Source organism: Pelodiscus sinensis, chromosome 5, assembly GCF_049634645.1.
Source record: "Pelodiscus sinensis isolate JC-2024 chromosome 5, ASM4963464v1, whole genome shotgun sequence".
In the NCBI taxonomy this organism is placed as follows: Eukaryota; Metazoa; Chordata; order Testudines; family Trionychidae; genus Pelodiscus; species Pelodiscus sinensis.
The window spans coordinates 21,800,490-21,814,439 of record NC_134715.1 but is presented as its reverse complement, the minus strand read 5'-3'; the positions used below and the strand labels follow the sequence as shown (position 1 = coordinate 21,814,439).

The 13,950-nt window shown below is 40.1% G+C and overlaps 1 protein-coding gene across 1 annotated transcript in view; it reads left to right on the top strand.

The window, feature by feature from the left end:
- The window catches only part of STPG2 (sperm tail PG-rich repeat containing 2), a 472,111-nt gene that overhangs the window by 304,824 nt on the left and 153,337 nt on the right, over nucleotides 1–13,950 (top strand). The window contains exon 12 of the mRNA XM_075929635.1: nucleotides 7,619–7,734. Coding sequence (XP_075785750.1) covers nucleotides 7,619–7,734 — 116 coding nt within the window. The remainder of the gene's footprint in view (nucleotides 1–7,618; nucleotides 7,735–13,950) is intronic.

Sequence of the window (13,950 nt, the reverse complement as noted above, 5' to 3'; positions counted from 1 at the left end):
CTGATCATTGGCTGACAGTTATAAACACAAGAGCTAGAGTTCTATAATGAAAATGCAAACTCTGTACAGTCACTGTAAATATCTCAGTATCTGTAAAATGTCTCTAACCTTTTTATGGGGTTAGATGTACAGTGACTAACAGCAAAACATGATGACAGAGCAACTAACAGGAAAGCACTGCTTCAAGCTGAAGACTCAGCAGGTTAGATCTCACCTTCCTACTACAGATTGTCCTGAATCCTCCCACAGAGTCCTATTAACCCAATTGTTTTACTTATCCAGCAGCTATAGTGCACTGTGCTAGAAATCAAGTTCTTCACTTTCTTTTTACTAGCTTCACTTGGTGTTTATATTGGCTAAATTAATGGCAACAGTAGACTTACAAACACCTTTTAACCTTTAGGAAAGACATGCTTGATTGCCTTCCTGCATATTTTCAGAATGTATTTAGAAAGATTATCACCTTAAATGATTATTCTTCATTACCAAAGGGTAAGTAGTCTGTGTTAATAAGTTAGGGTATGTCTACACTACAACGTTAATTCGAACTAACTTAGTTGGAATTAGTTAATTCGAACTAAGCTAATTCGAACTAACAGATCCAGACTAAAAAACTAGTTCGAATTAGCATTTTGCTAATTCGAACTAGCATGTCCACATTAAGTGGACCCTGAACCAGGCTTAAGGATGGCTGGAAGCAGTGCCGGCAGGGCATCAGAGAAGAACTTAGAGCGTGGAGATGCTTTCTCAGGCTAGCCAAGGGCTGTGCTTAAAGGGTCCCGACCCCCACCCCGGACAGACAGTTCTCAGGTGTGCCCCACTTGCAAAGCAGTCCTGGCTTGTATTGCCCGGACTACCCACACTGGGCACATCACACCACTCGGCCATCAGCCCGGCTGCACTTGCCGCAGGCTGCCATTTGGGGAGAGGGGGCAATTGGGGGGCTGCAGGAGAGCTTCCACCCCCAGAAGCCCGCAGAGCCAGCCCAGTCCTCCCCATCGGGACTCGTATCCCATTCCTCCCTCACCTCCTTCCACTTACCCTTCCCTAGCCCCTCTTCTTGATGTACAAAATAAAGATAACGTGTCTTCCAAAATGGAATCTGTCTTTATTGAACAAAACTGGGGGAGACTGGGAAAATGAGGTGGGAGAGGGGAAGAGAGAGTCTGGGAGAGGGGAGGGCAACTAAAATGATCAGGGGTTGGGAACAGGTCCCATATGAAAAGACGCTAAAGAGACTGGGACTTTTCAGCTTAGAAAAGAGGAGACGGAGGGGGGACAGGATAGAGGTCTCTAAAAGCATGAGTGGGGTGGAGAGGGTGCGTACAGAAAAGTTCTTCATTAGTTCCCATAAAGAAGGACTAGAAGACACCAAAGGAAAGGAATGGGTAGCAGGCTTCAAACTAGTAACAGAAAGTTGTTCTTCACAAAGCAAAGAGTCAACCTGTGGAACTCCTTGCTGCAGGAGGCTGTGAAGGCTAGAACTAGAACAGAATTTAAAGGGAAGTCATGGAGGCTGGGTCCATGGAGTGGTATTAGCCAGGGGGTAGGAGAGGTGTCCCTGCCCAAGGTTTGTGGAAGGCTGGAGAGGGATGGCACGAGACAAATGGCTTGGTCACTGTCTTCGGTCCATCCCCTCCAGGGTCCCTAGGGTTGGCCGCCTTCGGCAGACAGGCTACTGGGCTAGATGGACCTTTGGTCTGACCCAGTACGGCCATTGTAAGCTCAGGGCTCAGGGTCGGGGGTCTCAGTGGACCCCCTTGATTCTCTTGCACACCTTCTCCTGGGTGGCCAGGCTGGCAGCTCTCCTGCCCTAGACGGCCACTTTCCTGTGCCTAGTGCGGAGGTCGTGGATGAGGTCCACGATGTCTGCACTAGACCAGGCGGGTGCCCGCCTCTTGCGGTCCCGGGCAAGCTCCCGGGAGCCGCCAGCCTGGTCCCGGGAAGAGGGGGAGGGCTGGGGGCATCGGGTGGGTGGCTCGATCCGTGCCAGGTGCAGGGTCTGCTAGCTGGGTGCCGGCAGGCTTGCACCTGGCACGGGCACCGTAGCCAACCCGTGCCCCTTTAAAGGGTCCGGGGCCGGGAGGGGGGCAGAAGAGTTTCCCTGGTGTTGACCAGAGTGGCCACCAGGGAAACCTGGGGAGGGCTAGCCTCCCACTAGTTCGAATTAAGGGGCTACACACCCCTTAATTCAAACTAGCTAGTTCGAACTAGGCTTAGTCCTCGTACAATGAGGTTTTCCTAGTTCGAAGTAAGCGCTCTGCTAGTTCGAATTAAGTTCGAACTAGCGGAGCGCTAGTGTAGCGCCTATGAAAGTTAGTTCGAACTAACGTCCGTTAGTTCGAACTAACTTTGTAATGTAGACATACCCTCATTGAATTCATCTTATTTCTTGGTATCAGATCTTCATTACCTACAAAGTGAGGAGTCTCAGAGGGATAGTTGTGTTAGTCCGTATCTTCCAAAACAACAATGAGTCCTGTGGCACCTTAAAGAATAACAGATTTATTAGGGCACAAACTTCTGTGGGTAAAATCCACAGATGAATTGGAGTGGAGTTTACAGTGGCATGAGTATATAAAAGGACAACAAAAGGAAGAGGATACTTGTGCAAATGAGGTTAATCAAGTCAGGGTTAAGGGATTCATTCACAGCAGTTGATGTGGAAATGTGGATATCAAGAGAGGGGAAATTGCCTTTTTAATGTGTTAACCAGTGAAGATCCTTATTCAATCCTAAATTGATAGTATTGAATTTACAATGTACTGGGGGATCTTTATTGCAAATGGATTTGAACAATTTTGAGGTCATTTACTACTATAAACAGATTTTTTTTCAGGTCATATAGTTACAATACAGTCCAGCTAGATATATTCTTCTTTCTGCACAGTCCCTGTGTTGTGTACTGTTTTTGTGTCTAGTGCAGTATTTTGTTAATTTTTTATCAGAATGTAGAGGTGACTTGATATCAGTTTTTTAAAATTTTGTGTTCTGGTACATATATCATTTTGTTTTAGAAATTTGGCAGACTGAATATCCTTTGTAGCTTTATAAGTGTAATCTGAAGTGTTATTTACAAAAAAATTACTTTTAGTAGTAGCAGATGCATATTAAGATTTCTCTATGCGCTAATCTTTTGTCTTTGTTTTACTTGTTTAGAACAAAAATCAGACAATACATACTAAAAACATGTAACTTTAAAACAGCCATTCCCATTTTCATTGTATGTTTTCCAGCCTACCTTTTTACTCTTCGGAATTCATGCTTTCATTAACAATAGATTTTCATAACCCTACATAAGATAGAGTAAGAGTTGTTCCTAGTAATGTAGAAGAGCAAGTGAGCAGTGTATGATTCATAATTCTCTATTTGTTACAAAGAAAATTCAGGCTTCTCATCTAAGTTTGGATTTTTAGTTCTTATTTATAAAAGCAGTCATTTTGCCATCCTTTTTTGATGTACTGGAACATTCCGATTGAGGGGCAGAAACATAGATATTCACTTTAAATTTCTCATTGTTCCTGTTCTCTGCCATTTTTGCCCTGTAGCATTGGTTGACATTTCATAGAGAGTGAGCCGGAATAGGGCTAGAAAATATATAATTATAAGAATCATATGCTCATGATTTTCCCATTACATACCAATCATGATACAGGCAGATTTTTCATAGGCGTTTGATTTGAAATGAGAAGTTTTATTCTCCAATGACCTGTGATTAAAATGTGGCATTTTGGTAAATAAATTGAAGATAGCTTCTGCATAATTCAGCTCTGAACTGGTGCTGGGAAAGGCAATGCAAGCTTTTGACCTGTATCACATAAGCAGCATCATATATAATGGGAAATATATTCTAAGATTAAAAAAATGTGTATATTTTAAGATTAAAACAGCAAAATGCAGAAATGAAGGAAAATGACTGACATTGGGCACCATAATAAGTGAAGTCTTTTTTCAGTCTATTCTTTGTGAAAGTCTTCAATATAATAATAAGATTAAAGCTATAGAGTAACTCCGTGTAGCTTCTTTAATAGCTATAGAGACATTTGTAAATAAATGAGCAATTACTGTAACAAATGGTAAGACTAGAGAACCTAATTTAAAATTAAAAATATAAATAATTATAATAGTAACAGACTAAATAGAAGTCTATTCCAAAATCAGCATTATTTTGGTCAAGAGTTTTGCATGTCACATTAACCTGAGTATGTCTTAGTGATTGGTTGATATGTATCGATGGAATAGAAACACAATTCTTGAATATAATATAAGCCACATCCTATTTTTATGGATATCAGTGTTAGTAGGATTGAACCCTTTATGTGTATATTCCTGGCTGTTGAACTGAAAAGATACTCATTAATTATCTTGTTTTCCTCACAATATTGTATGGACCATACCTTCTAGCCACTTGCTGTAGTTCATCCTCTATGCATATTACCTGTGGTTCATATGCACGGAGGAGGGAGATAGGTATTTAAAAATTGACTAATGCCCTAATATTCAGCTCATTTTGGAGTGCGGTTGGTTGAAAGGGTAGCATGACATCCAAGAATTTTTAACATACGGTATGCAAGATATATTGTTTTTATAGATAAACTATATAATATTAAGTTATTAAATAAATATCCAATAAAATACTCCTACATTAAACATTGTGAACAAGAAATTGCTAATGATAATGAACTAAGGCAGGAGGGAAGAGAATTTTAAAATAAATTTGACTGCAAATGTTTCCTGCAAACAAAGTTAAATCATTTGGTTAAATTATGTGGATGAACAAATAATTTCTATAATTTCTATTTCTATAATATTTGGGTTAAACACTGATGAAAGCATGATCAGCATTGTCTATAAATCACAACAATAATCTTTTTTCTTCAAAAATGGTTTAAAGTTTAATATAATGTTATTTTTCTTTGATCATTGATTCCTTTTTGGTAGTTCTATGATGGGGTTTTCTGAAGTCAAAGTGATATGTTTTTACTGTTTGCTTGTAGGCTCATATACTATTTAAGTACCCTTTTTTCAGATGTTTAAACATGCATAAAAAATAAAATTCTTCTTCTACATATCTGAGTACATTTATGGAATAATTTAGCAAAGTAGAATTACTCTGGTTTTCCACTGGCGAAATTGGGAGTATAATTTGATCCAAAGTCTACATTAGGATTGGGATTTTCAAAAGAACTTAAAACTGCGATTGAGTGCTTAACTCCAATGGAGTGCCTAACTGGGATCTGAAAACCCCAGTTTAGGCATTTAAGTAAGAAACTTTTTTCCAGCAGAACTTTGTTTTATATAAAAATGTAAACAAACCCAACACAGCCCTACATCTCCAATTACTATCCAGTTATTAGGATACAAAAAATGCTGGTTTTTGCATTCTTTGTATTATGTTACTTGTAAGGATCTGTTTATTGATCATTTTAAAGTAAATCATTATGTACTGGAGTATATTCAGGGAGAGAAAGAGAGATCAAAGTATTTAATTGTTTACTATTATGGAAACCTTGAAACTTTTACTCAGTACACCAACTTTTGTTATCTGCAGCTTTTGTTATCAAAGGGGGGCCAGCTATGAGAGACAGTCTCTGGCTACGCACATTTGTACAGTTTTTATAGTTTTTTGAGGCGTTACATTTGATATGAGTTGGATATGTCAGTATGGCTAGAGGAACATAGGGTGTTTCCACATGTTTCAGAGAAGAATTAAATCAGCACCTTATTTTATTTTTAATTGAGGGCCAAACTTTGCTGTAATGCTGAATAATTCCATCAGGTACAGTGCAATTATTCAGAACTTAACTCATATAACAGCAGAATTTGTTCCATTAGTTATTTTTAAGATATAAAGATTTTATTAAATTAGCAACATATCCTAATTATCCTAGGCTAAATATAAAGACAATATAAAGACTGAAGAGGAATACGAACAAAAGTTGAAAAGAAAAGATATATTCTTTGACTCAGTAAAGCTATGATTCTTTCTACACGTATTTTATCCATGTAGCAACAAAAGATTATAATTGACAGAAGGTGCATGCTGGCAACAACTTTGTTCTCATCCTCACGCATTCTTTGAGCTTTGTTGAACTTGCTTATTGAGTCCTTGCTAGTGCTAGCCAATTTTGGGGCAGCTTTAATTCACCACCAGAGTACCTCTACTGTGCAAATAATACCGGATTCAGGCATTGTTACTATTTTGCTCTGAGTAAGGTTAGGTACAAATCTTCCCCCAGCTACTAGAGATGTAGCTGCACCAATTAAGAATTTTAAGATATATGCAAGAATATTCATAATGTAGACAATTGGAAAACAAACAAAAACCCCATCACCAGCACCCAAACAGATTCCACTAGATTCTCGTTTGTAACATGTTATCCCAGGAATGGACAATAATTTTTGACGGAAGCGGGGGGGGGGGACGACACTCCAAGATTTTGGAAAGTGGTCCAGGGCCGCACTCTTCCATGATATTAATGTAGGAGATGCGGGGTCTGGGATGGAGGTTGGATGCAGAGGGGAGCTTAGGATAAGGGATTGGGGTGCAGGTGGGAGACTGGAGTCTGGGAGGCAGTTTGGGTGAAGGAAGCTGTTGTGACATAAGGCAGGGGACTGGAGTGCAGGGGTTTGGGATGTGACCTAGGGTAGAAAGGGATTGTGATCTGGGGCAGGATATTGGGGTGCCAGATCTGGGCAGGGGTATGGGTGTAAGAGGGGGACAGAGGGTTTGGGTATGTTGAATGTGTGTGGGGGAGGAGGGGAGGACAGAGGGTTGGGGCAGGGAGGGGCTGGGGTGCCAGATGCAGTCTGTGGCCAGGAGACTTACCAGCCAGCAGACAAACTAGCTTGCTTCCTGCAGAGCTAAGGCTTGCAGAGCTTAAAACATTTGCCAGCCAGCTAGCCTGTCTACTTGCCTGGCCATGTGCTTCAGTGAATAATTGAACCGAGGAGGGGGAACGTGGTTCTTTTTGGCTGCCTGTTATCCAAACTAAAGCTTCCCTCCTCCCCTCCAGTTTTGAAACAAAAACGAGCCCGGCAGCTGTGTTTCTGCACGGTGTGCTGGGCTTTGGGATAAGCAGGGGAGCCTGCCTGGGGCTCCCTGCTGCCTCAGCAGGCTGGATTCAGTGGCTTGGCAGGCCAGATGTGGCCTGCAGGCCGTATTTTGTCCAGGCCTATGTTATCTGAAGTCATTTGATTCCATACTTATAGTGTGTGGTCATCACATTCTACTCAGAAGTACAACAGTTACTACTACAGTTCACTTTTCAGCAGAGATGCCAAGGACTACGTGGTAGTCTAGACTAGAGTACTGTTTTTCCACTGTAGGTAGTCCTCAAAACCCAGAGTTAATCCACATTGATAAACTGGTGTGGATAAGTTTATATTGCTTCACTTTGTGATGGAATTTTGCTGAATATTTCAGTTCACAAACCTGTTTCCGGAGCCTTTCATGAACATTACATTTAAAAATGGAAAAACAGATGTGATAGTTAGTTCATTTTGGCATAAAAGTGCAGGATATATATTAACTATTAAGCACTCCAAGCAAAATTCCAAGATTATTATTAACTGTAAAATAATTATTTACTAAATTATTCCTTTTCTCTTCCTTTAGGACCTGGGACGTACAATCCTGTAGCGAAGTCAGCTTCCAGTATTTCCCTGTTTGTTTCCAGAGTGGAGCGATTTAAGGATGTGAGAGAGATTACCCCTGGACCAGGAGCATATGAGGTTTGTTGCTATGGCTGTGTTCTCAATCACATATTGGGGTGGATTTTTACCTTAGCTAGATTGCTCTTGTTGTGCTTGTAGTTTTGCCAGTAGTATTTTGGCTTCCAACCTTATTTGTAGGAACAATCTATGTTTAGATAGCTAAATGGCAATTCACAAATGTGGAACAGGAATGGAGGTCAGGTTTTAAAAATGTGACCAGTAATAAACAGAATAAATGACAGTTTGTTGATATAATTACTAGATGTGCTTTAAATAAATGCTGGAGTAGAGGCTCACCTCAGACCAGTTATTCACTGCTGCGAGTAAATAAATATTGCTACTTTTATTAGCCTTCACCCCTGTGTTGTTCAGTGTAATGAGCTATAGTACACTTTCAGTGCCTGAATCTACTCTTTGTGCTGTACTTATGTATTCTGAAGTGGATTTAGCCAAGAACAAATTAAACATCTTTGACTGGGGCCTGTTGTGTGAGGGAGCTTAGTTTTTGGAGCAGAAAAATTGGAAGAACAATGGAAGGGCAGCCTTCACCATATAACTAATTACTGTATTTGACCTGACATAACTTTCTCGCCCCTGGGTAGCACATACGTGCCAAATGCACTGCTACTTGGGATTAGGTCTGAGGAGAACCAATCATAGCTGGTCTTCCCAGGCAATGAAATCTGAAATAAGAGTGAAGTGAAAACGTGGAGCAGGAAGGGAGAGGAGAAAGTTCCCCATTCTTTCCCCATTGATCACCTGACCAGCTACTTTTTCTCAGGCAAATCCCTTTTTCTTCCTCCTCCAGTTCTGCTCCAGTCTTGAACCCAATTTGTTTTCTAATCCATGGGAGAGTGGAAGAAGAAGATACTCCATTTATCTCATAATTGTTCCTCTGTTATATGGGGGAATCGATGCTGCCAAACGGAACCTTGCTTGATCCTTTCCTTACAACCTTTGGGGAGAAAGGAAAGCAGTGTAATGATTAGGAGAAAGGAAAGATGGTCTTGTAGTTAAAGAAGTGGGCTACAAATTTGGAGTCTTGAATTCAATCCCCAGTTGTGCTATAGATTTCTTATGTGATCCTTTGGGAAGTCATCAAATCTCTCTCTGCTTCAGATCCTTGCCTGTAAAATAAGAATAATACTTTCACATCTAATGGTGGTTTGGTGTTCAGATACTGCACTGTGACTATCTATGTTCTAAGATATGTAGAAAACCTAGCAGTTTGACAGTGATGTTAGTGGAGTAATGGAGAAAGAGATTGGGGTAGTACCAAGGAGAAGGGTTGGTGAGATAGCAATTGAGGGGAGACAGGGCATGAAGTAAGTGGAAGGATGAGAGATGGAAAGATTGGAAAGAGAACCAGAATGTGGAAAACAGAACAAGAGGGAAGAGAGACTTTTTAGAAATGGGACTGTCTTGACAAAGGGAAGAGATAAGAAAAGTTGAGCAAATGTCAAGAGAAATCATTGAAGGAGATTAGGGAAGCAGAATACACATGCTGGCTGTGTCTACACTGCACCCCTTTTCCGGAAAAGGGATGCAGATTAGACACATCGGAATAGCAAAATCCACGGGGGATTTAAATATCCCCCGCGGCATTTGCATTTACATGGCTGCCGCTTTTTTCGGGCTTGGAGATAAGCCGGAGAAAAGCGCCAGTCTAGACGTGATTCTCCGGAAAATAAGCCCTTTTCCGGAGGATCTCTTATTCCTACTTCCTACTTTGACTTAAAACAAGTTACTCCAATTTGCACTGGCTAAGTATTTTATTTATTATTCCTAGCAGATTGAAAATAAGTCATTATTTTAAAATTTTTTATAATTCTAAAAAGGTGAAGATTGGGACTGTGGAATTCTTTATTTTGTAATATAAGTGACACTTTTGAGAATAAAGCCCTATAAGTTAAGCTGAAATTATACCCCACAGTCTCAAACAAGGAAGCTATCTACTTCTCAGGTCCACTAGATACCATGCTTGCAGCTAATGCAACTAATTAGTCATGCTGTGTTGTCATGGATGGCAACAAACAGCATGAAACTCAGGACCATCATTACATAACTTACTATTTGCTTAGTATTAAGTCCCCCAACTTGATGACTTACCACCTTGTATACCTAATTTGCCTTTCCTCATTAAGTGAATGGTGTTCTCCTTTAACTGTCTGAGTAAAACAAATACAAGGTTGTTTTGGTTTTCATGGACCATCTGTTGAGTAGAGTTTGTAGGTAAGATTATGTATGGAGTTCATCCTTGCTTATCTGAAAAATTTCACTTCAGGTTCTGATGCTTTCCCTGCTTGGTATCAGCCAGATGGTGATTTATCTTTTTTCCATGAACACTCACTGCTGGGTTATTCTAACTACAGATGCTACTATATTTGGTTTGGTGCCTTGTTGAAAGACCAGATTGCTTTAGGGGAAAATTTCTGAACAAAGTACAAGATTTAGCTCAATAGTAAGAGTTGAGAAACCTCACTGACATACATGAGAAGGGTACAGACAACACAGCTGTCAGGTCAGAGACAGTGACTGAAGTTTCCACTCTTAACAGCCAAACAGGAATAAGGAACAAGACTGCTCTTTGAAAGATCTTGATTTATCTTCAGATAAAGATAACATGACATGTCTATATCCCAAATATTCCAGGCAAAAATTAAATTTTCCATATGAACTTAGCTATTTGCAAATGTTTGTGCAGAAATTGATAAAACTATAAAAATGAGTAGTCCTGTCGAGTAGTCCTGTGGCACCTTTTTTAATAAATAAAGATGCCACAGGGAGAGGGAGAGGGAGAAAAAGAAAGAATGAATATCATGAGCTTTCATGGGTAAAACCCACTTTATCAGATGAGCTGGAGTGGAAATAACAGAAACCAAGATATTTATAACAGCAAAATAAAAAAAGTATTTGTAAATTGTAGAACCAGTGCTAATGAGGCAAATTAAGTGGGCTGCCAGTGTCCCTTTCTTATTTTTGGATATAAAAATGCAGTTGTTCAAGGCAGGGTAATTGGCTTTATAATGCGACATCCAGTTAATGTCTTTGTTCAATGTTAGGGAAACAGTGTTAAATTTGTAGATGAATACCAATTCTGCACTTTCTCTCTGTAATTGACTGTTGAAATTCCTTTGCAGAAAAACGGCTACTTTTAAAATCCTTGAGCCTTGGCTTCCTTAGGAAAATGACTTGTGATGATAAGGGTTTGTCAACACATGGAAACTTCTGTGAAATAATCCAGGGTGTGAAATTAAAATACAATAGCTATTCTACAGACGCTCCTCTGTAGAGACACTTATTCTGCACTAAGGGGCCTTTTGGCATTTTAGTTGATCTTAATTTACTTTGGAAGTACAGTAAGCTCCCCAAAGGCACTCTGGGTATGTCTACACTACCACCCTAGTTCGAACTAGGGTGGTAATGTAGGCAACCGGAGTTGCAAATGAAGCCCGGGATTTGAATTTCCCGGGCTTCATTTTTCATCTCCCCGGGCGCCGCCATTTTTAAATGTCCGCTAGTGCGGACTCCGTGCCGCGCGGCTACACGCGGCACGGACTAGGTAGTTCGGACTAGGCTTGACTAGTTCGGACTAGGCACTGGCGGACATTTAAAAATGGCGTCGCCCAGCGAGATGCAAATGAAGCCCGGGAAATTCAAATCCCGGGCTCCATTTGCAACTCCGGTTACCTACATTACCACCCTAGTTCGAACTAGGGTGGTAGTGTAGACATACCCTCTGTGAGGAGTCAATGGAGCTCTGGCAGCAGTTAGTCCAGGCTATTTCCCTGTGTAGAAAAACCCTAACATATGTCAACCACGAATTGTCCTGAGTGTATTCCACATGCAGCCAGGGTTTAAAACTTTTTAATTTCTAGTGTGAAGAGGATCAAACCATTTTAATAAACAATTTTTCTGTCTAAAATTGATTATCAGAATACAAAAACAGTATTACAAACCTCCTTATTCAAAAACAATAATTCAGGCTTAAAAATAATAGCTTATGAAACTTTTGGTAAGGCTGTCATGTAATCACATGACTCCAGGACCACAGGACCTTAAGAAACTCAAAATAAAATGAGAATCATAATGAAATTTTAAGAGTTGGCAACAATAGAAAGTTCTGTAATAACTGATTCTTAGTAATCAGGGAGTTTGCTACTAATCCACAACATTTCAATGGCTACATCTAAACTGCAGGCTCCTTTCAGAAAAAGCTTTTCCAGAAGAGATCTTCCAAAAAAACTTCCGAAAGAGCGTGTCCACACTGCCAAAGCGTATTGAAAAAGCGATGTGCTTTTTCAAAAGATAGCGTCCACACTGAATGGATGCTATCTCGCATTTAAGCTGTGATTACTATGGACAGAGTGGCCACCGGGGCATCTGTACCTTTTCCTCTTTCCCCTTCTTTCAAAAGAACTCCCTCTTCCCATCCACACATGCCTTTTCCTGAAAGAGCTCTTTTGGACATAAGTGAAGTTTTGTCAAAAACTCTGTAGTGTAGACATAGCCGATGAAACATTTGTGTCACCTATCTCACTGCAAAATGACTGGTGGCGGGGAGAGATGATCTCCGGTGTAACTTTTAGTCTAGTGGTTATGGGGTCCACTTGGAGTTCTCAGTTCAATTCTCACCTCTGTCAGATGGGGAGAAGGGTTCCTCACTTCTCTGGTGAATGCTGTCGAACTACAGAATATTCTGGTATGCAGGTATCTATCTTGTTGAAGCTGTTCCACTTTTTAGTAATAATTGGGCCAGACACAGAAAGAGTAAATGGCGCTCTAGTCCAGTCTATATGATACTGAAGGAAGGGGGCGAGAAATCCTTTTTTCAAATTCATTCTTGGCAGGCAATAGTGGAACTGAATGTGGGTCTGCTGCATCCCAGATGGTGCACTAGCTGCTGGACAGAGAACATAAGGATGGTCAGATCATTCTATTCTGCCCCATTTCCACTGCATCTTTCTCTAAATCCCTTTGCGGATCAGAGGCTCAGTTCTTTGCTCAGGCTTCACACAAGCTGGGAGGGATTTCAGGTGCTTTGGAGAAAAGGGTTGGAATTCAAAATGACCTTGAGAAACTAGAAAAATGGTCTGAAATGGGATGAAAATCAATAAGGACATGCATAGTACTCAACTTAGGAAGGAATAATCAATTGCACAAATAGAAAATTAGAAATGACTGCTTAGGAAGAAGTACTGCAGAAAAGGACACTAGGGGTTATAATGGATCACAAATGAAATATGAGTCATCAATGTAGTACCACTGCAAAAACGTGAAAATCATCCTGGGGTGTATTAGCAGGAGTTGTGTAAGCAAGAATGCTGCTGATCAACTGATAAGCCCTCAGTAGGTGTACTGTTTTGGGCTCCATACTTTGAGAAAGCTGTGGACAACTTGGAAAAAGTCCACATGAGAGAAATAAAAATAATTAAAGGTCTAGAAAACATGACTTAGAAGGAAAGATTGAAAAAAAGGGGTTGTTTAGGTTAGAGAAGAGAAAACTGAAGGAAGATGTTGACTTCAAGTTTGTAAAAGGTGCTTATAAAGAGATGGGTGATACATTGTTCTTTGTATCCACTGGGGACAGGATAAGAAATAATGCATCTAAATTAAAAGGGAGATTTAGATTAGGCATTAGGAAAAAATTTCTCAGTGCAAGGCAGGTTAAGCAGGAAACACATTATCTAGGGAGTTGTGAATCTTATTGGAAATCTTATAAGAAAAGGTTAGACAAACACCTGTCAGGGATGGTCCTAGATAATAGTTCATCCTGTGTCAGTACAGGGGACTGGACTACATGACCTATCGAGGTCTCTTCCACTTTTACATTTCTATGATTCTATAACTGGCTCGCGCCAATTAATGAAAAAGGGCTGGAATCACAATAAGACTTGTCAGGGAGGAAACCTTTCTTCAAGTGTATCATACCCAGTTATGGGGGTAATTGTTCCTGTTCTAGGTTATTTCTTATAGTGTTAAACTATTTATTACTGTAATCTATGCATCTAATCTAATGAATGTTGAAGAGATAAATTGCTGATCGAATGACTATGTTTTTATTGATAAAGTGGGCAATCCATTCAAACAGCTCTGAACGTGCTAGATTTCTAGTAGAACAAATTTGTACTTGTTATGAGGCTTTTATAAATCAAAACCAGAAACAGTTTGTGACAGTCCCCCTCTCATGTTTTGTGAAATTTGGGTTACGAATATAAATATGCTTATCTTGAA